The sequence below is a fragment of the Lingula anatina genome, chromosome 9 (assembly GCF_051362555.1).
Source record: "Lingula anatina isolate TDL-2025a chromosome 9, LinAna3.0, whole genome shotgun sequence".
NCBI lineage: Eukaryota > Metazoa > Brachiopoda > Lingulata > Lingulida > Lingulidae > Lingula > Lingula anatina.
The window spans coordinates 15,734,463-15,759,888 of NC_141775.1; the positions used below are offsets into that span (position 1 = coordinate 15,734,463).

The window sequence follows — 25,426 nt, forward strand, 5'->3', positions numbered from 1 at the left end:
AAATATCATTATAACATTCCCGGAAACCTATGCATATCCCCAATGGTAAGCTTATCAGCCCGGAAGGTTTCATGTTCCTAACTGTAATGGCATAAGGGTAGAAGCACGAATAACGATGTAAAAATTAAAATCAACCTCCCCAGGGACGACCACACCCAATATCACAAAAAACCCAGAATGACCCATGCACATCCACAAAGACAGATTTTTCAATCCCCATAGCCTTACAACTTTATTGGTCTAAGGGTAGATAGCAGGAATTACAATCGCAATTAGACCCCACAGGACAGTATCGGATTAAGTCTTGACCCCCCCCCCCCTTTCGGTTTCTGAATAGTATATATCACATCAAAATTCCCCTCTCGAAATTAGAATATTGACTAGCTGAATCATAGTACTGAAGAGAACTGTTTGCTCTCCAAAACACAAAAAAAATTCGGGGCCCTTGAGCCCACACCGAGGGGGCGATGGTCTGCTCGCATCCGAGGCCTGTCGTTCCGGACCCCCTTCAAATAATCCTGGGTCTGCCCCTGCCTTAGTCCCGCCATGATTCAACGTCCAAATATTGTCAGTTTCTAATCGTCCTGAAATCTGAAAAATTTCAAAACTAAATGGGTAAAAAAAATAACTAGCTTTATGCTTTCCGTCACAAGGCCGGAACTCTTGAAATTAAGTACATTATTTATAGAAGTTAAACTTCGAGAACATCTGAAAATAACAGCTTCAATAAACTCCAACTCCAGACAAAATACGCATGTGAGTGAGTACTCCACCCCACCCCATTGTAGATGCAAGCGTCACTCTCGAAATCATGGTCTAGAATGAAACATAGCGACCTTTGCGCCTAATTTCAACATCCAACCAGAAGTAAAACATGTTTGGGTACTACAGGGGTATGTCCCATGAAGTGGTAATATACTATGAAGTCTCCTAACGGGCCTTATTATTTAACCAATGAAGTAGCCTTCTATCTTGAAGTAGTAATTCTTATCCTATGAAGTGGTAGTATACTATGAAGTATCTTAACATACCTTAGCTATAGTATAAGCCATGACGCAAAGCCCCTTGAGATACAATTTGTGTTTGTGTTTATATAAATGTCCTTACGTCATGTCTAATTTACCATGAGTGAACCACTAAAAATATATCGGAACGCGACATAAAAATGAAAATGACAAGGAACATACGTTATCGTACGTTTTTGGCACATAAGTTACCATATAGGGCTCTTATGTAATGTTAAAGACATGGTAAAAATTAGAAATTGAATTTCAGTTGAGACAGTCGTGGATTTTTGTTCTTTACACATACATGTTTTGAAATATTGAATACAATTTTGAATTCATTCATTTTTTTAATTTTTTTGACACTTCAGCATGTGAATTGCACCTCAATATTGGGTTTGTTTGAGAAATGCTGGTGCGACGAATACAACAGTTACGCCCCTGACAAACCTAAGGATTGTTGGGAAAAAGGCACACCCACATCATGCCTCTGCAATAAAAAATGTCCGGACGGAATTTTGCCAAACATAAGAAAAGGTAAAAAAGAAACATCTGTTGTATTAAGGCTAAAAATAAAACAGTGCAAGGTATAATATAGACAATATTAGATGTTGACACATACGTTAGTTTTATGCAAATAAAATTCCATTGTTTAACATTCACAATGTCCAAAATTCACAATGGACCAAGGCAATTAAAATGACTCTTTCCAAAATTATGTGCTTTCCTCTCCTTATGTCTTAATCAGAGTGTATTTGTTAACCATTATGTTGATCCGGGGTATAGCCAAAATAATATAAAGGATTGTGGTTGTCTCTTATATAGTTCTCCCTCCCTCATCATCCATAGTTTTGTTGAACTTCCGCACTTATGTCATAAGTAAATTCTTCAGAATACACTAAGATGTTTTCATATTTTGTATTACAGAGAATTGCGAGTTTGTTGCTGAGTTCAATCCAAAGGAACATTGGTAGGTATTTACGAAATGTAAACTTCCACATTCTCTTTAATTTGAGTCAGTCTGGATCCGAAATAGAGTAAAACAAGACAGAAACAACATCATGATTGTGTCTTAACTGAGATGACGTCGCTGTCGAAAATGTCGAAAATGCTGTAAATGTCGCAACCTGCGTGGAAATTAAAGAATTTTACTTTATTACCTCTGTAGGTGCTTATGAAAAAATTAAGACCTGGTAGCAGAGTTTATCACGCGTCTCAAAATGTGCGACTTATCCATTATCAAAGTGAAATATAGGAAATATAACTTGACAAAGTCGGCTAACATGCCGATTTTTATCCATGGCAACACCGTAACATTTTGAGATATCTCCTATCACAAAGAGTGCGCACCTTATTCCAGTCGGTAAGAGATGACTTTTAATACGCAAAATAAACCTACCAAGATTCATCAAAATTTACCCTGGCAACTTTTTTTGCCAGCTGTTGAAGTGCGTTTTTGACCCTATTCCTGGGTCAGCCAAGTACGCTTTCCATGGGATACTTTGTTTACAAATTTTTCTCAGTTTACCACTGAATGAACAGCGCACGTTCTGAAACTGACAGTGTATTTGTATCAGGGCACAGATATATCTCAAACATATTTCCAATAGTAAAATTGTGTCGTGACAGTAGATTTTTGAACAATTCCATATTTTTAGCTTGTATATGTTTTAATTTAGTATGTATGCAAAGCTCAATTTCAATTAAATAAAACTCAGAAATGCATAAATTTAAATTCCTTTTGATATATCGCATCCAGGCTTCTATATGTGTATCAAAAAAGTATCACTAATTTGCGATTCGATCATTGTTGAGAAGCTTGCGGTACAGTTAAAATAAGAAAACTGTTTCCTTTCATCCAATTTGCCATAAACAGGTTAAGTATACCAGAAAACATATTGGCACATACAAGCAGAGATGCTCCTCATCTGTGAATTCTGAAATAATGAGAAATAAAGACGCTGACAATAATTGTAATGAAATAAATTAATAGCGATAAAGAGCTAACTAGAATTAGCTGAGGTACTTGTGTTGGTATTACATGATACCGGTACATAGGAAGCCCATTGCATTCAATGATAGTTGACTAAATATCATGAATTGCGTTAAAGTAGGCCTGTAATTCAAACGTTTTCATGAATCATAATTACCTTTCTTAAATGTTCCTTATCCTTTTCTATTCTGGAGTTAAGCTACAATCCGCAGCAGATCCACATTTATCCGCCTCTCCCACCTCTTTCCACGTGTTCACCCGTATTTGTTTACACGAACCTTTATATATGTAGGTCAACATATAATATCCTGCGCAAATGATATATAATTACGTAAATGAAAGCCCTTTTCCTAGGGTAAGACTTTTAAATAAACTATAACTTCCCATTTAGACTCGTATACTGAGCGAAAAAAAAGTAAAATTATGTTTGTTAGAAAGCTAAAAATCTAGAAAAATCTAAGTAGTGGAAAAGGGTTTTTAAGGCAGTTTTCCAAGATGGCCGCCAATATATTAAGTCCCTATAGGTAAAAGGGGTCTTTATATTTTGTGAGTATTTTTGCTGGAAGAAAAGGGGGTTAAGACCTTGAAATATATCCAGACTTAGAGGCGTTTTGAAACGAAAAGCTTATTTGATAAGAATCATGCACCAAAGGTCATTGGCTTGAGGTCAGAGGTCAGGCAAAGGTCATCTGTCCAGATTTTTTACTGAAAAGTTCCCTTAAAGTTTGCAATAAATGTTTTTAAACACTGGTTATTGAAACTTTTGGTGTTTATTACAATTATTACATCACTCACATAGGAATCAATGGAAATTTCCAAGCAAATTAAAATAAATATGTTTTGTATCGTGTTTTTTTTAACTCATACACTTATTTTGCTTCCATGAAAATCATATTTATTCTTCTCTACATCAGCTAACCAAATTTCATAAAGTTTGCTAACCCCATTTATAATAAATAGATATTCAAAGTATCAGTTGGATTTTAGTATGCCTCATGGAATGCCGCCATATTGGATTTTTCATAGGCTGGACCTACAAGCACATGTATCAATCTCTTGTGACTTTTATCTTCTTATTCCTTTTTCTTACTGGTTTATACATTTTTAGCATTGAGATAGCTGGATAGATTGTTTGCTTTGTATATTTTAATATACATTGTTTAAACAGTGAATTTATTTTTTACTACTGGTACGTTACATGTAGCCATATTTATTGACAAACGTGCTTTGGAAACTAGGTAGCAAAAAAGTTAAAATATTCATCTAAAGACATATTTTGGTTATCAGTTTATTTAGATTTCATATAATATTTACAACATGAAATCAAATAAATATAAATAATAGATTTACATATTTATTTAAAATTTAGGCATTAAAGACATCATATATGTATAATAATAATAATAATAATAATAATAATAATAATTTATTGAGCTCAAAGAAATGGTTTACATTTACAGGCTCTCTAACTAATACAAACATTATAAGGGTAATTTGATTATTAAACTATGCTCATCCACGCAGGGATACACGCTTTTTAATTGCACTGTTTACAAATTTACATATGGCAATCACACTCTGCGCAGAGAGTGGATTGAGTAAAATAGATAGTTTATTGTCTGTTGGACCCTGCAAATTCACCTCAGGTATGGAAGCGAACAGTATTCCCCGTTCGACTCTGTGTTCATTGCATTCTAGAAAAAAAGTGTGCTTCATCTTCTATTCAGTCGCAGTGGGGACATTTCCTTTTGTCAATTGGTTTCTTTGGTTTTGTATATTGCCCTCTTTCAATTTCTAATTCATGATCACTGATCCTCATTTTTGCTAATACTATTTTTTAGCTAAAGGAACATTGAGTTTTACATAAGGTTCAGCTTCATAAGTGTGCTTAATTTTTCCATATGTTCTGAGTTTATTGTTTTCTCCTTTTTGCAATTCTTCCCAAAAATTTGACTTTATTCTTTAATTATTTCTTCCTTTAGATATTGGTGGTTGTGGGTTATAGTATGTGTGTTGTTATTTGGGTGGTATACTTCGCAGCATGCCGAAAGATTTGTAGTGGCCCTAAACCAGTTCTTTTCCTTTTCTGTTTGCTCCGTGTCATAAGCTTGTTTGACTAGTCTGTGAGTTGGAAAGTTGTCCAGTCTTGCACTGTATTTGGACACCAAAGTTACAATGTCCAAATACAGTGGAAGGCGTCCGAGTTCTGCCCTAAAGCATTATTGCTGGATGTTTTTCTTAGCCCTAGTGTCCATTTACACATTTTAAATGTATCTGTTCGAATGGCATCAAATATTTCATACAGATTTCTTAAAAGGATAAATTACGTATTTTATTGCATGCTATATTTTCATAATTAGCCGCTGTTGCAAAAAAACTACTCATGCGCGAAATCTGCGCAGATCGCAAAAAAGCTAATAAGAGAGAACGTCCTTAATTTAGGTAATATTTTGCTAAAATAAATGTGGGTAAATCCTTGAAATATACACAAAGTTACAGACAAAGAACCATTTGTTGACAAGAAAAGCTTATTTAATAAGAATTATTCACCAAAGGCATTGGCTTGGGGTCAAAGGTTAGGCAAAGGTCATTTGTACAGATTTTTACCTGAAATATTCCCTAGAAGTTTGCAGTAAATACTACAGACTTGACATTTAATATGGAATATTTCAGTTTCGAAGGTATACCTAGATAAAAATACGTTCTTTTTTCAAAAAACTCCGATCTCATATAAGAATTTTGAATGTAAAAGTGTGCAGTCAGGTGTGTCACTACCAATTAACTGGTTTTCATGCCTGTTGCGCTGCTACATTATGTAATTTGTAGTGATTTAATTGGGTAGTGTTCCTTTGGGCTGATCAAAGCTTGGCTTAGGCAAAGCTTGGTTCTGTCAAATAAATATCCATATTTCGGCAACTATTGCATAGAAGAATTCGAAATTTTGCATACAAGCCGTCAGTTTTGCAGTGCGTCAGATGAGTCAAGTAATGCATTACAGATTTGTTAATCTAAGGCAGAATGGCGCGAAAAAGACAGACATAACCAGACAGATCATAGCGCCAAACGAAACGGTCCCCATAGTTTTATAGAGTAATGCCCAGACTGATGTACCTACACAGAAGTCACCCCCAAAGTATCAAAATTTTACTCACAGGGTACAGGACCCACTGTCTTTCGGGATACGCTGCTGCAACTAAACAAAAAACACTTACTCCGTTCAGAAGGAGGGGTAAATTGCCACTAAAATGCGTTTTTCAAAGCCCTTAGCAAACACCAAACTGGTTTTAGCAGGTAAGAACACCAAATGACCTCCAAGGTACCCACTGTATACAGCAAAACATCGTCGTCTGTTTCTCTAATGAATTGGGGGCCATGAACGATTCTGGGTAGAACACTGAAACTGCGCGGCTTTCTTTATTGAGGTCAGATTTCACCTGTACCGCCCAATTAGTCAAAACAGAGTTTGCAGATATTCAGAAGAGGCCTACGACGAAGCATATGCCGGGTCTAAAGTGACAAGGGTGATTGACAGCGTCAGTATTTGGAGTAGATTTCACATTGGTGCCAAAACACCAATGGTAGTCATCGGCGAAAACCTGAACCAGATCAAATAAAGGAATAATCTCGGAACCACTTGACTATCATTTGATACTGGGCACCTTAGGAACAATTCTAGGTTGCACGATGAGGTTGCAGGTTCACAAAGAGCACTTTTAATAGCAGATAACTTACAGAACCAAGGGAATGAGCAGCTACCCTGGTCATCAAAATCGCCACATTTGAACCACATAGACAATATTTCGGTAGACCATTACTCACCAAACAACTGCCTACATGTCCTACAACAAAATTGGACCAGATAGGACAATTTTAGACTGATGCCTGGAATGCTATTCCAGATTGAACTCTAAAAACCTACCCCCAAGAAATGCCTTGCCGCTTGAGAGCGCTGGCAACAGCCACGCAGAGGCCAGGAGTAACAACGACCATTACTGTGACTAGCAACTGACATGAGGGTCTTTTGTGGAGCGTATTACCCTTTTACAGGCGATAATTTGGAAAATATGGAGATCCAAAATATCTCTTTTAATGGGAGTCGTATGACATAGAAAAGGCAATGTGTTTTTGTTTGCTTCTCCGGCGAATTCCATTAATGAACTGATGTCACAATGACATCAAAGCGATAATTTTAAGTTATTAAAACATGATTTTATTCCTTATTTTCATTTATCAGTCAGCAAAATAGGAATAAACTGATAAAAAATTATTTCGAAAAAAATATTCCATATTAAATGTCAAGTCTGTATAAAGATTAGTTATTGAGACTTTTGGTGTTTATTAAATTAAGTGCCAGTTTTTTTAAGCACAAGACAAGTACGGCAAGGTGGGGGTATACAGAATTTGACCTTATTGGGCTGAAATACTTGCCTGAGGACCCTTTTAACTTCTGCCAAATGTTATGCCATAAAACTGTATTTCAGGGGATTTATGCCCAATTTTCTGTTTTTCCAGCTTTCGAAGCAGATTTTCAGTTATCATACACGTCACTCATATATATGCTTATTATACTGCTATCTAGTAATATATTTACTATGTACATGTATGATGTATTTTGTTGATCAATATTCTTCCCCCCAAGACATTCAAAACAAGACATTCAAATATAACCCGCCTTGTCCACACTGTACCCACTTTTTTTACCCCACCCCCTAAAACTAAGTTTACGCATGGCGATTTTCAAAGGGTCATATACCCACTAGCAGAGGTCCTATGTCAAACCTGTATGGGTTTGTAAAGGAACATTAAAAATATAATTAGAAAGGAGATCCTCGTGGCCTTTTCTTTTGTTGGCGATATATTTTAATATTAAAATATCCGAAAATTGTTAAATTTGGCTGGGTGTTGCTCTTGTCTTGGCCGGTAATACCTGCTCAATTACTCTAATCACGGCAGAATTGAACAGTAGACTTTACAAGAATAGGCAATTGCCCTATAACAGGGCTTACCTTTGGGATTTAAACCGTCATATTCATATTTTGATGACTTGTGATCGAAATTTATGTAGCTTTGGTCAAGACAAACACTTTTCAACCTGCTACTTGGCCTCAAGTTTTTACCCTTTGCTCAATAGCTTCCATTGTACACCTGGGAATGTTATTCCCTGTAATACTATAGCTTACAAAATTAATTAGAAATATTTTTAGTCTAATAAATCTAATTATTCAGAAAATAAAACGACAAACAACCCACATTTTTCTTACATTTAATCATATAAAGAAAACTGTATTCCTTTAACATTTCTTTTGATCTACTACTTCAACAATTATTGGACACAAGTGGGCACAAATCACACACACAGCTTTTAATCAATCAACAATGTTTCATAATGCATAATCATCTCTTTATTGGATCTTTAAGGTTTAAGTATAAATAAGCAAATTATTTGGAAGTGTAGCAAACAATTCAAATCTTCAAACTGGAAAATATACTTATTACCAGTTACTTAATAAATGGGTGGAAGGCATTGTAACTGCCATTCAAGACTACTCCTGTCACCCTTAATTGAATAAGACACCGACAAAGTTTTGACTCAAGATTTAAGTGAATGTTTCAAAAAAAAAAAAAAAAAAAAAAAAAAAAAAAAGCACACTTGGATTTTCATTCTACAAAAACATCAAAGTAATGCAAATCTATATTATCCAACTGAAACCCCTTCCTGAGAAGAATGAAGAAATAAGTTGAACTTATGTAATGGTGTAATTCATGGATTATTTTGCACTAGTCAGGACCAGGAAATATTGCTGCTTTCAAATATATAAGTCAAACTGATCTTTTGCTCCAAGGAATAAAAATATGATATTCAATATCAATATCTCAGTAAGATCTTATCCCATTTAAAGGTGGCATTCACGGATATCTTCAGTAAAATGAAACAGAAAAAAGCAGACATGATCCTAGGTTTCAAAAAAATAAAAAGAACTTCGAACATTTATCATGGGACTCAACACCTAAGCAGCCAGAGGTCCGGGACACCATGAATTGAATTAAAAAATGCGAAATTCCACGTTTCTGGGGCAAAAATTCATGTCTGAAAAGCTCCTTGTAAAAAAAGGTCATCGAAAAGTGTCAGTTTTTATCATTTAATGAAGCTCCCATGAATGACTTTACTTCCTTGTGGGGGATCTCCTTGCTACTTGCTTGGATCATCATGGCTGATATTAGCTATCTGTCAGGTCATTGGTGTCCTTCCACTGTAGATACAAATACTTGTTCAAAGTAGATAAACATCAAAAATGCATTTTAGTCTGTTGGGCAGTAAGTCAATCCTCTTTACAAAACTTCTTTTTCGGGTGCTTGGATTAATCACTTTATTTTCTTTGCCATATATCTGATTCTTTGCTGCTCTTTCTGACCAGTCTCCAAACATCTTCTCGCTAAAATAACAACAAAAATTTATTCTTTAATCTACTGAATGGTTATAATTTTCAACCAACAAAATTTACCATGAAACCCCATTTCAGATTTCAGGATACCACTAACCTTTATTTCATATATATATATATATATATATATGTAATTGTGATATGATTGTTACTCTTTTAATCACTAGCAATGATCTACAAAAGCAGTTTTATTTACTTGTAAGGGTTCTGTAACTTGTTGCTCATACAAACAAAAAAGTTTACACTGCTAACATGTACAGTACAATACATAAGCTCTTTTCACTTTATGTAATAACAAATTTGCTGTGCTTCTGAGGGTCAGATATAGCAGTATTTAGATGATGACTTAGCTTCACTTGTCTAATTACTATGGCATTGCATATTTAATTCAAACAACACAGATATCATACCATTATCAACCTTCTGTCTGTATGTGAATTCGGTGTGTTAATTGATTATAAAGATGTGACGAATGTCATCTTTTTAATTACCTGGGCCCAACGAACTGAATATCTTGGCTTCGTCTTGATAACAATTTGGATACATGCATGAAAGCTCCCGCTTGGTCCGAGCAAAGAAAGTCCTACAATAATAACTTGGTCCGAAGAAGTGGTTGGCGTGTTCTTGCAGCTCCCCAAAGGACCCACAGCATGTGACGATGCGCTGGACACACGACTGAGTCGAGCTCACTCTCCAATTCCTCCGATGATGACACTGCCTCTCATTAGCCTCTCACTCTGCATGTAACTTTTAGCATCGGGAGGTGACCCCAATCATCTTAGTCGTATCTCCTGGGTATCGCACAACCTTTCCGTCTTTGTAACGGTCTACAAAACAACAAAGTATTGCGCTTTGCTGCTTGAAATTCGGAAAATCTGCAGTGCATTCATCGTACGTTTTCCACCACTGCTACTTGAAACTGACATGGCCGCCTACACGAATTTAGTTTCGAATGCATGTTTACCCCCGTATTTGAACTTAGCATACAGGGTATACTTAATATCCAGGAATCAATAAATAAAAACTACAGAGGACTATTTCAGTTAATTAGTCCCTAACTAACGTTGAAATTAACTTAAACATCCTTGAATGCAAATCGAAACTGTGGAAAGCAAAAATGTTTTACGATAATGTAGCCAGAAAATAGAAGAATTTGCATCGCTGTTGCAAAATTTGTAGGGAAAAGGCCACGCCAGTGTTTTAATTTATGGTAGGCCCCTTGTCCATATTTTCAGTAAATATCAGTGATATTATCTAAGGTGCTCTACTAGTGGAGATATAAGGCTATAGACAGGGTGGGTATCTGCGGCAGTCATCAAGTGACCTCAAATAACCTCGGTAGTTTGTAACCATAGCAACGGATTTATGATATAAATCTCGGTCGTTATAAAGATTATATATCCATCTTTCAATTGTGGTATTGACCGAAGTAAGGTATTGATCACTTGATGCACATTTGTGAAGCAAACTTCAGTGAAAAATACACCACTCACACAGCTGAAAAGTGAGACGGGAGCCACGCGAGGCAGTGAAATATGCATCTGGCTGTATCTCGACAATAACGCAACGGAAAGCTTTAATATTTTACAGTTTAATTAAGGTCACAAAGGTGATTAACTGTGGGCAAAATGGGTGTATTCTGTGAGAACCCCACCTTGCCGCTTTTTGGCTGATTTGCCTGGTGGTTAGAAAAACTTGCACTTAATACATCACTCACAACAACTCCATGAAGTTTGGCTGCAAAATATGTATTTTTAGGAGAAATATATAACAAATTGTGAAAAATCGGATGAATAAAAATTATGTATAAGTGGATAGGATAATTAATTAATATTTACTTCTTTTCATTCTGAGGACAAACATTTCTATATAAATGTCATATAAAATATAGAAAACACTTGTTTGTTTACATTTTCTTCTAATCCCCATTTACTTCCAGTTCAATGCATTTTTTTCAATATGGCCGACAGTAAGTGCATTCATATGGTTTTATAAGACATACTTTTTAAACATTTTTTTTCAGTAGGGACTTATTGCAAAAAAGTGTAATGAGGTATTTCAGAAAGCTTAATATCCAAAATTAAACATGATAAAAATCTAGAACAATCTAAGTAGTGGTAAAAAGCTTTTAAGGCAGATTTTTCCAAGATAGCCGCTATAATAACTCGTCACTGTAGGTAAATGGTGTTGTTTAATTTAGATAGTATTTTGCTAGAAATAAATGGAGGTAAAACCTTGAAATACACACAAGGTTAAAGAAAATGACCTATTCACTGACAAAAAACTTATCTAATAGGAATTATGCACGCAAAGACAAGATTGACCAGCTTGTACAGATTTTCACTAAAATGTTGCCTAAAATTGCAAATTATGTTTTTAAAGATAGGCAATTGGATTTGTTTGGGTGTTAAATATAACATTATATCATTCACAACAACTTTGTCAGGTTTGGCTACAAATATGGCTCTTTAGGAGAAATATGAATCTTAGTGTGAAAATCAGACAAATAAGGATTCTGAATAAGTGGTCAGGATAAGACTTCTTTTCATTATGGGAACAAATATTTATTTGCTTATATCATACATATATGATATATATGGAAAACACTTTTTTGTATTATTTAGTATACCCATCTAATTACCTTTTCAAAGCATTTTCCAATATGACTGTCAGCGAGATTATTCATAAGGCTTTATAGATTTAAAAATGCCAAACAGTGTCTTCGGTAAATATTCCACTCAAGAATGTGCCTTTACCCCCTTTCTTAATTATATTGATGGATAAGTAATGGAGGTAAAAAGTTGTACAGTCTTTTTCTAAGGCAGACTGAAAAGTTGCATCAATTGGACAAGCTATTATATAATCAGCTAGGCCAAATGTATTGTTGGCCTGTCCAAATAGGTTTGGGTGTCCAACTGCATAAACATTTTGGAAGCAGATTCCTAATTGCATGAATTCTGTAGCTCCTACTCCTAATAGTAAGATATGAGAGGGAGTCCAGGGCCACACAAGGGGCAGAATACTAGAGTATTTGTTGCCACATTCACCAACATGGAAAATCCCAATACCTAGGAATCGGATCCCATCAGAAAACCAACTTTTTGGATACTGCCCTTACCTGCTCTCCAGCCACAGCCCAAACTACTATGGAATGGTTACATGGGCAAATGGTGACTAGAGGGAATCACCCAGCAAAAGCATCTGTTATGTTTCTTCCTCTGATAGATATGGATCTACAGAAATAACTGGCATGCATCTACTCTACATCTGCTCTACATTGAATTTAATTTATTCACGTGTTCAACAGTTCAGAGCAACCCCGAATAATTACCTTTGATCAACCACCGTGGTGGAAGGACTAGACTACTGTTGAAAGTGAACCAAAATCCAATATACTACTATGTCCAGTTGCAAGGCATGGTGGCTTTCACACAGAGATGAGCTACCTTCCAATGAGTGTTTTGGATTAAAATAGTGCAGTTATTTGAATGATTTTAGTATAATATCCATTATTGTAAGGCGCCTTGAGATAGAATGTAAGGCGCCATATAAGAATCTTATAACAGAAGCCACAATTGCTCGCAAAATCATTTTCTTGTGTTTGAAGTGATTCCTAGGTCATCACTGGTGAAGGCAGAGAGGTTCTAATTGACTGGTTATTTATTTATAACTAAGATTGGAATGGAATAAGACATTGAATTAAGTGTAGGGACAGGTTTGGAATACATTTAAAGTAGGAAATAATGTCGTTTACCTCAGACAAGTTTATTTTGATGCATGAATTGGACAAAAAGCACCTATAAAATAATTTTATTAAAGTGTTTATGTCCTGGCCAATCTAATACTACAACAGAAAGTGGTAAAAGATCATAAATGTACTTTTAAGCTTATTTTTTATTCATTTTTTTTTTACTTCAAATTTGGTAATTGGTATCCGCCATTTTAGTTTTGGCGGCCATGTTGTATATTGTTGAGGCTATCTACATTTGAATTATTTGGAGAGAAGTGAAAATTTAAACCTCTATTCTTATATTTTGGTCATTTGTTACTGAAATTTATGTAGCACCGGTCAAGATGTTAACCCTTTTTAACCGGCAAGTTTCTGTCCTTTGCTCAAGTGCTTATAAAATTACCATTGTTCAACCAGCAGTGCATTTTCTATAATGCTATGGCTTACAAAATTAATTAAAAATAAGATTAATCTAAAATCTTTATTAATTGAGAAGAGAAAACAACAAGCAACCCACATTTTTGTATATGTTATTATTTTATAGAGAAAGTGAATGTCCTTCAACATGTTCACAGAAACTTAAGACTACATGTAGTACAGGTAGTCTACTTATTATTTAAAATAGATTACTTCTTCAACAAATAATATTAAACACAAATGGGCATCAATCAATCACTTCTTCAACAAATAACAGTGAACACAAATGGGCATCAATCAATCAATCATTCAGTCTACAACACAATCACCATTTTCATAGGATATTTATGTATAAATAAGTGAATTACTTGAAAGTATGATATAAACTACATACAAAAAATACTTATAACCATAATCTCTATAGGTTAGCTATAGGTAGAAGTCATTTTAACTGACATTCCCATAATAGTGCTCTTGTTTCCTTAAGTGAATAAGAAACATGCAAAGTTTTGACTCATGAACTTTTTTAGATATTTTTTCAACTAAAGAAAAAGACAGAAACACTTGATTTTTATTTTACAAACACATCAAACCAACAGAACTTCAAATAATCCACTTAATTTTTTGCCCTTTAAGAGAAAAATGAAAACTGATGTGAAAAGAACTTATATCATGCCATCATGCACCCTGGATTGTTTTGCACTACCAGTACTCAAGACCAGGGCAATGCATTGCTACAAAATATGTCATACTGATCTTTGCTTGAAAGATTAAAATATTGATATCCATTATCAGCGTTTTAGTAACATATGTTCAATTAAAGGTTGCATTCATGAATACCTTCAATGAAATGAAACAAGACAAAAATCTCCTTTATCGAAAAGTTAACAGAAATGTATCAACTCTCAAATTCTGATGAAGATTCAATAAATTGCTGCACTTACTAGGGACTCTTCTTGTTACTCCATGACTGACAAATGCTTTATCTATCAGGTCATTGGTGTCCTCCTGGCTCCAACTGTAGATAGTATACTTTTTCAAGTAGATAAATGTGAAAACAAAATACACCTTTTGGCAGTGAGCCAATCCTCCTCACACTTCCTTTTTTCAGCACCTGGATTAACCACTTTATTTTCTTTGTCATATTTCCTGTATTTCTCTGACCAGTCTTCAAACATATTCTAGCTGAAATAATAAGGACATTTCATTCTCCATTTTATTAAATGGGTTTAATCTTCAACTGACAAAACTTACCATGAACACCGTTTAAAAACAAAGCTTTATTCACATATATTTTAATTAACAAGTCAGCATGCATTAAAACTGTTATGATATCCAACTTGGGAACTAGGAAGTTATATACCTTATCTTACTACTACACATAAACCAAGGAGTTATAACTCCTTGCATAAACTAGTAAATTTTAACAAGAAGAACATCATAATATTCTTTTCAGTCCTCTTATATTAATTCGGTGAGCACATTAATAATTAAAGGTTTAATTATAAGTTTTATGTTAGTTTAATTTATGTAAACATTTGTATTACCTGAGACCTCTTGACAGAAAACTTTCCCACTGTTATGATAAAAACTGGATCAACTGTTCGTGAAAGCTCCCGTTAGGTCTAAGGAAATAACTGTTGATATGTTCTTGTGGCTACCCAAAAGACCACAGCATGTAACGATACGCTGGGCCAGATGACAGAGTCGAGTGCACTCCACATTGCTTCAGATGATGAAACTGATCTACAACATACGTGATATGCATGACGCAGGCTATGGTCCATTTTCGGCATGTAGTGTCCTCTTATTCTAGACGTAATGCAAGCATGGAGAGGTGGCCCATACATCTTTGTCGTATCTCCTGAATGTCGCACCACTTTTTTTGCCTTTGTAAGTGTCTACTGAAAAACAACGCACAGTGCATGTGGTATTTGCTTCTTGAAATTCGGGAAATCTGCAGCCTTCCTCCTACTTGAACTGGCCATTACCGGTGTCACGAACTTAGTTTCGAATGCAAGGTTAACCAGCATTTCAACTTGGTATATAATTTCATCCGGGAATAAATTCATTGAAGATACTGGAGCTTATTTTAGTAATTTAGGCACTGATTCACGTTGAAACTGATTCAAACAGTCTTTAATGAAAATCGAAACTCCGGGGAGCGACATTTGACTGGTATGTTTTACGATGCGTCGCTGGTGCATGCTTTTCAGAAAAAAGTCCACGCCGATGTTTTAATTCATATTAGGTCCCATGCCTATATTCTCAGGAAATACCAATGATAATATATAAGGTGCTCTACCAGTGGAGATATAAGGCTATATGTAGGGTGGGTATCTGAAACAAGCATCAATTGACCCCAAATGACCTCGATAGTTTGTAACCATAGCAACGGAATTATGATAAAATTTTCTGTTGTTATAAAGATTATTTATCAATCTTTCAAATATAGTGAAGGTCGAAGTAATGTACCGAACAAATCATGTGGATTTTGTAGAGCAAATTTGAGGGAAAATGCATCACTCACACAGCTGAAAAGTTAAGCGGACTCTCCGCGTGAGGGTTAAATATACATGGGGCTGTATCTCGGTAAAAACGCAACGCAAAGCTTTACTATTTCACACATTTAATAAAGTCATAAAGATGATTCACTGTGAGTAATATAAGTGTATTCTGTGAGAACCCAACCTTGCCACTTTCTGGCTGATTTGTCTGGTTTTTAAAAAAACTTAAATGTTTAAAAATAGAACGGATAAGAGCTGCGTTTGATAGCTGGCAGGTATAGCAAGGGGTATAGTTTTAGCATCAATCAGTACATGGACCCAACCCTGTGGAAATCCAGCAAAATGGGAGTTTTTTACAAGCTTAATAAAATACAGCTCCATTCATGCTTGGAAAAAGGAAAAATGTCTAAGATTTATGTATTGGAAAGATGTGTGAGAGGTCTTGTCCATGGATTGGTTAATTATATTTATTGTTTAGATAGACACGTTCATTTGGCACCCACGCCCGTTTATCCCTTCAATTTTCTCCCCAACTACAAATATTTTTTGCCAACTGACATGCCTTTTTAGCAATACCTTAGGGCAGTGGGAAGAAAGTGACCGTAGTTTGATTTTGGCTATTACTGTTAAAAGTATATTTTGAAGCTATGTTCTAGCCTTCGGCAATTTTCGTAAAACTTGGGCATATGTGACAGGTATTGTTAATAACAGTATGAAAGGTAGCAGGATTTGGTGGCCCAGTGGTCCAGCTTTTTATGTAATGGGTGTCAGCAAATGTGTTTGAAATTTAACAGAAATATGTTTATGTTTCAGTGCAACACCAGGAAGCACCATAACAACAAGGTGAATATATATATATATATACAAAGTAGTTGCATTTATTGATTTCATTTGAAATGTTGGACGTTCTTCCCAAACAGCTTGTGCAAATTTAACTTAAAAGTGTTTAGTAAGCCAGATATACATATTCATTCACTTACATATCTTGTTTTTAAATCTTGAAATTATACAACTATTTATTTTTATTTCAGCATACCTATATCGGACAATGCCCAAGGATCATGGTAAATAAAACTTTTATTAATATACTAACCCTTCTTTTTAGGAGTTTGTTGATATCAGTGGTAGTTACATTGAGCACGCGATAATAAGGCAAAATAGATTGCCTAAATAGTTCACCAAATGTAATGGAAGATTTTAAGGCTTAAGGCACGTCATCAGAATCAATTTAACATTATGTCATGAATCATTCTGTGAAGAACAACTCAGTTAGCTGGTGCACTTGGGCAGGATGCTACTGCATCTACAATTTCTTCCTTTTTGTAATTTATAAAACCTGTGTTTATATTCCAGTGCTCCACCTGCAAAATGCACCATAACAACAAGGTAAATATGTATTCATAGTAGTTGCATGTATTGATTTCATTTGAAAGGTTAGGCGTCCTTAAGGGTAGTTTTTGCATATATAAGTATGTGAGCCCAACTCTGTGGAAATCTGTGAAAAGGGAATCGTTTTACAATCCTTATTTAAAACGCGTTTATGTAAGCTTAATACTTTCTTCCTATATGGAAAATGAAAAAACGATCTATGTATTTAAAAGAGGTAAAACAGGTCTTGTCCATGGGTTGGTTAAGTGTCTCTCGTGTTTTTATTATATATAGATGTGTTCACTTGGCACCCACGCCTGTTTATTCTTAAACTTTCTTCCTTTTTGTAATTTATAAAACCTGTATTTATATTCCAGTGCTCCACCTGCAAAAAGCAACATAACAACAAGGTAAATATATATTCATATTAGTTTATTGATTTCATTTGAAAGGTAAGGCGTCCTTCCCATAAGAGTTTTAAAATTAAGTGTTTAGCCAGATGTACGTATTCATTCACTAACATATTTTAAAGAATTTATGCAAAAAGTGTTTTTATTTCAGCAAACATGTATCAGACAACACCCCAGGAGTATTGTAAATAAAACTTTTATTAATATACTCCCCCTTTTTTTAAGTTTGTTGATATAGATGGTAGTTACATTAAACATGCGATAATAAGGCAAAATAGACTGCATATAAATAGTTCCCCAAATGTTATGCATCGTTTGGAAAAAATAAGGCTTAGCATGCCATCATCTGTGAACATAAATATGCAGAATCTAACTGAAATTTTATCTTGGGTCATACAGCGAAGAACACATTACATATTCAGTTAATTGGTACACTTGAGCAGGATACTATTTTAGCTTCCGCACTTATCAAGCACTGTTTGGTCACAGCCATACGTAAGTTCTGTCAGGGAGGATCGGCACTTTTTCTGATTATATCTGAGGGCAAGATGAAATCGCAGTTGCCTCAAATGATGTTTATTGTATAAAAACTGAGCCACATTCGTTCACTTATTTTGTAACCTTCTTTCAGTGATTTCCATGTTTCGAACGCTGTGTGGGGTAAGTTCACCATCAAGACAAAATATTTGAAGCTTTTTAATGAAAACATGTGTACGTAATGATAAATAAATTAGAACAGAATGCAATTGAAACTTCCATCTGTTATTTCAAACCTGAACTACATTCATAATATCGAAATGAATAAAGTAAAACAGTGCAATTCCTAAATAGTTTGTGCAATTGTTGCTTTTTTTCTTTTTACCAGCTATCCTTGTGCTAGAAATTATTATTTGTATTGGTGTGGGGGTGATTATATACAAATGTAAGTAGACATTATTATCCTAACCAACGTTAATACAACACTGTTTGATCCAACATATCTTAATTAATTTAATATTCCTTTATGACTAAACTATGATTCACCACTGAAGATTTATAATCCGTTTTAAAACACTTAACTGCTGTTACTTTTTCTTATAAGTTCATAGTGTAAGTTCATATTTTATTCATTGTAAAATATGCATCCACTTTTAGTGAGTATGCTTAACCTTATATGCCATCATCACCACAATTGATATTATTGCTGTTTATATTTCTATTACAATGTAGGCCCAAAAAAGATATTATTTTTCATCGCCGCGCGCTTCTCTTGGACCTTGCGCACCACACTCTTTTCTTTTACAATCATTTTGTCGGAGATGGTGGGTGGGTCCCAAAGCAGTGTCAGTGCAGTGTGGCACTGGCGGTATGAACCGATGGAAAATAACCTGTTTGTCATCGGGAAACATTTCTGAACTCATATAGTAAATGAAATTTAAATTGAAATTTAGATTTCATATTGACATCCGCACTATCCTGGTATGGTACATATACGTCACCAGCATGTAGTTGACAAACTTGTCCGAGGCCAGGTTTTATGATACAATTATATAAATGCATGCACAGCTTTCAAAATTTACTCGTGTTGATATACATTACATGTACATATTTAGAGTATACACAGCTGCACGGATTGCTTTATTTAGTTACCAGTACAGGTTTAGCATCCTCTACACCTTGCCGGCGTAGTAAAAACGGGGTAAATCATTCAAAACATTGGTATTACCAGGTTAGGAGCGTAAATAAGGCATTGGTATCTGAAATTCACTGTATTCAGCTCTTTGAAATTTATCTGTCCTTCGGGGAGACCCGGCAGCTTTGAGGCGTCACTTTTGCTGAAATTTGCAGCACTAAATCCGGGACTCTCTTTTAGGCACGCACTACCGCATTTATTCAGTAAACACTGGCGCTCGGCCTCACTTTGCTATAAGTTCTTTGCGGAAAGCAAAGCATTCAAGATTGATTATACAAGCTGCGCCTCGCTGGAAATTTTTTTCGTTCCCGCCACCTTCCCCGTCTCCTCCTTCATGCAGTTATTCACAAATGATAATTATGGATTTAGCACATGTCTGCCGTTATTTCTTTTGTATTTTTCAGTGTCCCTCATACGCCAAAGCCCAGCACCTTCACCACCATCATCAGCTTCGGTGACTCTTTCTTCTTCATCCGCGTTACTGCCGTTTACTTCTGTGCCGGCGGATATTCAGCAGGTCCTTGGCGCGGTCACTAGTTTGGCCAATACGATGGAAAGAATGGAGGCTTCTGTGACTGGGCTACGCACTACTTTTTCGACATTCCAGCCATCTTCTGCGGACTCAGGTAGGGTGTCCCCACTTCCCTCAACTTCTAGACACCAGACTAAATCTTTCCCTTTGCACGCCCAGGTAGACACTAAACTTAAAGATAAGATTTGGGGGAATCAGTTTATTGAGTTGGCGCTTGTTTTACAAAACCAATCGACTTTGTTGCCCCAACCCGGTGATCCCCTCTCCTTAGCGATGGAGACACATAATGGCCTGTTAACCCTGGTAGTTTCTCAGGGTAGAAAACCTCAGATCTCTTACCTGAGTCAGTTTACTACGGTTTTTTATTCTTTTATGTCTGTATACACATTGAAGTAGTCTTATGGGTCTAACTTGTTAAAATGTGCAGAGGACATTAAAATTTTGGCGGGTCTTAGGGGGAACTGGCTTGCGTACGACTGCACCTTTAGGGGTAACAAGGAGAGGTCAGATGACCCCTGGCAAGATATTAATTGGGACTTGTGAAATAGGACACTTCTGAACTCTTGCCTTCATTTTAGCCCTCAGTACCACCCCAGAGCTTTGCCTAGAAACACGAAGCACAGGCAGCCCTTTCGTCAGTACTTCCCAGCAAGAGTCAGCTTCTTAGTTTCATTCAGGGGGGGGGGGGGGGGGGGGGGGGGGGGCTTACTCACTGACTGCTTGACAGTTTAGCAACTAGGAACCTCTTATGATTGGCATATTACCCAAGAAAACCAAATACTGTAGTTCCCCATAGCATAACTATGAGAAATAACAAAGGACGCCGTTTTATTTACCCAGAAAATTATATTTTTATGGACATTTTAAATATTCGATTTGCTGCAGCTCAAGCTTTTGCCTCACAAAAAGACGGGTACGGGTCCATATTCTTTTAATGTTTCGATTCACATATTGTTTTGAAAAGTGCATTATGTTATTTTAAATGGTATTGTATTTTGATATACATTGTCTTTGTAAAATACTAAGAGACTCTATAGTTAAAAAGGAACATTCGCAGCAAAAAAAAAAAAGTTTAAATGGCAAGAATGTCCAATAAACATTAAGATAGCTTATGGCATGAGAAAAGCATGAGAAATTACATGTTTTTTGGCCATTTGTAATGTCTGTCCTTATATATAAATGATGTTATGAAGCAGCATGAATACCATTCCCACTTTCCAAATACATTGATAGAAAATAATAATTGTGCAATTTAGCTTCAGGTCCATCAACATTAGCTTCACGAGAACAACAACAAAGGTGTAAGTATGAAGGTATAGATACATGACGCTAGTAGTGATGGGACAGCATTTACAAAATAAAATTGATTACACAACGTCCAATGCATATTAAGGTATCCTGTGACAGCAGAACAGTCTCTGGTACAAATACAATATTGGCTTTTGGTGGCATTTTTTTTTTTTGTTTTGTTTTGTTTTAACTCGAGATAGCTTTTTTGTTTCTCCATTGATGATTTCCACCACTGCAACCGGTGAATAAATACGTTTAGAGCATATTCAAATGGTTAGTCAGCAGTAGAAATCTTATGGTGCTATTAGTGGAGTCATGACATCATTGATTCCATGTATTATATTATACTTTTGTTGTTGAACCTAAATCATGTTTCTTTCCTTACAAATATTGCTTTCAAAATTATTCTTCAACTTTTATAATACTCTGAATTGTCACATAATATATAGACATATAATTTAAATATAGTATCACACAGAAGTGTATATTCTTCATGTCTTTAAATAGACTGCCACTTGAAATGTCTGGCATCAATGCGCTGTGTGAGTACCATTCACATTTCCCTGATACATTGTGTATAAAGTAATTACAATAACTTTTTCAGATCGGGAAGTAGATTTACACCCAACACTCAGGGACACCCAAGTATGAAGATACAGACACACGGCGCTGGTAAAAATGAGACATTCTCAGCAAAATAAATCAAGTTTAAAAGACAAAATGTCCAGTTAACATTAAGGTAGCTTATGGCATGAGAAAAAGTGTCTGGTACAAATACATTGTTGCTAAAAACGCTAAAAGCAGCATTTTTTAAAACTGAGATAGGTCTTTATTTCTCTTTTGATAATTTCTGCCGGGTATGAGACAACCTGCAACCGGTGAATATGTAACCCAATATAGTTATTTTAGAGCATATCCAAATAGTTAATTATATTATAGTTTTAACATGGAACTTTAATAATGTTTTCCCATGCATATACTGCTATCAAAATACATACCTAGGGATGTTATATGACCATGGCGATATGATAATCACTGAAGCCTGTCCATTTAGCCAAGCTTCAGTGAAGATCGAGGGTAACCTCGAGCCGCTACCCAAAAATGTCTCGCTTCACTCGACATTTCTGCGTAGCGTCTCTCGGAGAACTCGGATTTAACCTCGATGTAGTCTAGAATTTCACGACTACATCTTGGTTAAATCAGTCGCGGTCTCTTAAATGCTGAAAGCCAAAGACAGTGATTATGTGACCTTCTTGGCATCAAGAGAATAGTGACGTTGCTTACGTTATATACCTACCAGTAGACAAATTTAAAATCTCTCACACTCTTAAAAAATTAGCATAAACTTTTCACGTTTAACAATTATTATTTATCATTTTATTACACTAAGTCATGTCACATGGGTATGGTTTGAAAACGGGAATTAGTTAACATTTAAGCCACACGTGTATACAAATTATCTGTAAATCCATAACTTTTTAACGAGGGTTGTATTATTATTTACCTTTTGTTTTTACGCTGTTCATTCTTCCTCTTTATCAGATATATCAGTAAAAATCAAATGTATTCCCCCTTTGAATTTGTAATTACATACAGCACATGAATGCTCTGAATACCAGCACATGTATATTCCGAAACTGCCTCGTAGTAAAAAAATGTCACCAAAACGTAGAATTATTACACCTGTGGACTTGAAATAAACATCCGTTTGATTTTGACTATATTCCGTAACCGCCTCGTCGTCAGAAATAATAATTAAAAAATAGAATTAATACTCCCCTGAACTTATAATAAACATCCGTCGCTTTTGACTATATTCCAAAACTGCCTCGTTGTCAGAAATATCACCAACAAGTACATTTCTTTCTCCTTTGCACTTGTGAAAAATAAGTTTGACTATATTCCGGTCCGACGCTCCTTTTTTATCAGAAACGTCACTAAAAAGTAAAGGTTTTGCCTTGGAACCTTTTTTCCGCAGCAGTCCCAGCTAGGTGTGGCTCAGCTGAGACGCGCATGGTCAGTGTCAACGGTTGATTAAATACTTTTCAAGTAAATGAACGTCCACGACAAGTATTTAACCAAAATTGACCAAATTGGTCAGACATTACGTAAGAATTTGGCGGGAGGTGACCAGCGCACGTGGACGAGTTTATTTCATATAACATCTCTAGAGCATGATATAGGGTCACTTTATTCGGTTTTAGGGGTGTTTTAGGATGAAATGATTGTATTTTTTCTCGGTATGTATGTCAAATAATACACTGTCACCCTCTCGCGATATATGCCATGAACACCTCTCGCTGACGCTCGAGGTGTTATGGCATATATCGCTCGGGTGACAGTGTATTATCTCACACATAATATCTTTTCAAATTCTGAATTGTCACAAATTATCTCAAATGTACTTCAAACAAAAAAAAATGAGAAAGAATCACACAGAGGTATATATTCTACTTGCCTTTAAGCCGGGGTCACACTGCGCTTGCAACCTCTTGGCGACCTCTTTGCAATCTCAGTCGCAAGGAGGTTGCCGTAGGTTTTTAAGTGGACGCATAAGGTTGTTAACAGGTCGCCTGCGATCGTTGATACATGAAGGCCATATTTTGTGAACCGACAACCAGTGCGACTAAAGATGAAAAATATCGGTATCCTACAGGTTACCTGTCGGTCTCCACTTGGTTGCCTTACTATTTGTAACTGCACGGTCGATTGACAGTATTTAGTCGACTGGTCGTTTACAAGTTTTTTACCAGTCGCAAGTAGTCTGAAGCAGGTCGCTAGAAAGTTGCAGTTGTAACTACGCGGTCGATTGACGGTCTTTAGTCTCTTGGTCGCTAACAGGTATTTTACCGATTGCAGGCATTCGGTGGTGGTCTATTTGGACAAAGACGTTTTTCATAATTTGTCATGTATGCCTCCTAAATATCAACATCATAAATTATAATATTTTAGAAAAAGAAAAGATAAATTGCATTTGTTGGCAAATATTTATTCTAATTGCCAGGGCTTTCATATACCACGTATTTCAAACTTAGGCCACACTTTTTTATTTTTATGGATGACATCCTCTGGGTACCCCAAAATCGGTGCGCGAGGGCGAAAAATAAAACCGTCAAAAAAAAAAAAAAATACTGCTTAAGTAAAGGAATGCTGTCAGTACACAGCTGGAAACACAAATTTTACCACAGTAACACGTATCAAACGAACAATATGTCTTTATCCATGCTCTAAAAATATTAAAGCATTGTGAATACTTCGTAGAAATGTAAAAAAAGTCATGAATAGATATACTTCATATTACCAAATCTATTTAAGGTTATTTCATGAATTCAGTTGGTATAGCAATCAATAAAACAAATATGATGGCTGACGGGGAGGAGTACGTGGTTTGCTGAGCTGCGGGAATTTGCCATCGGATCAAGGGATGCACGAACCAGAAAAAAGTACGGGGTGAGTGACAGTATCGTGAAGACACCGTGCATCGATGGAAATATTTGATTCAAACTATACTTTGTGAAAAGACCGTTTTTTCGGGCTTTTTAGAATTGATGATATTCGATGACCTTAGTTGCATACGCTGAGAACTGCTTACAAACTCATGCGAACACTTCGCAATACCGAGATATTTGATGACCTTAGTTGCATACGCTGAGAACTGCTTACAAACTCATGCGAACACTTCGCAATACCGAGAAAGCCCAATAGCCCTGTTAACCACAATTACAATAGCCATCTTACAAGTAGTCATTACGATCGTGATCCAACTATTCAAATATGAGTGTAACCAGCAAGGCGAAAGGCCGTGACGCGACGCACTCGGAATCAAGAACAAAACGCCTCTTTTCTGAACTTTCCAACTCTAGTGGGGAAGAGTCGCCTCTCATCATGAAAGAATTAACGGACATCAGAACTGAATTAAAGAAAACAATAAAAAGTGAAGTGGGAGAAGTAAAATGTATGGTAGAAGAATTGATGAAAAATATGACGGAAATGATAGAGTCGAGGCTACTAGAGTTGGAGAAGAAATTTGATGAAAAGTATGGGATTTTGAAAGATGGAT

The 25,426-nt window shown here is 35.8% G+C and overlaps 1 protein-coding gene across 2 annotated transcripts in view; it reads left to right on the forward strand.

Annotated features, from left to right (window-relative positions):
• The window catches only part of LOC106163755 (uncharacterized), a 33,451-nt gene extending 8,310 nt beyond the window's left edge, over nucleotides 1-25,141 (forward strand). For both annotated transcript variants that reach the window (XM_086995031.1, XM_086995032.1), the window contains exons 5-15: nucleotides 1,376-1,541; nucleotides 1,932-1,974; nucleotides 16,908-16,937; nucleotides 17,126-17,158; nucleotides 17,448-17,480; nucleotides 17,840-17,872; nucleotides 18,504-18,532; nucleotides 18,738-18,794; nucleotides 19,949-20,170; nucleotides 21,333-21,377; nucleotides 21,971-25,141. In XM_086995031.1, coding sequence (XP_086851157.1) covers nucleotides 1,376-1,541; nucleotides 1,932-1,974; nucleotides 16,908-16,937; nucleotides 17,126-17,158; nucleotides 17,448-17,480; nucleotides 17,840-17,872; nucleotides 18,504-18,532; nucleotides 18,738-18,794; nucleotides 19,949-20,170; nucleotides 21,333-21,377; nucleotides 21,971-22,017 — 738 coding nt within the window. In that variant the 3' untranslated portion in view covers nucleotides 22,018-25,141. The remainder of the gene's footprint in view (nucleotides 1-1,375; nucleotides 1,542-1,931; nucleotides 1,975-16,907; nucleotides 16,938-17,125; nucleotides 17,159-17,447; nucleotides 17,481-17,839; nucleotides 17,873-18,503; nucleotides 18,533-18,737; nucleotides 18,795-19,948; nucleotides 20,171-21,332; nucleotides 21,378-21,970) is intronic.
• The last annotated feature ends 285 nt before the right edge of the window (nucleotides 25,142-25,426 follow it).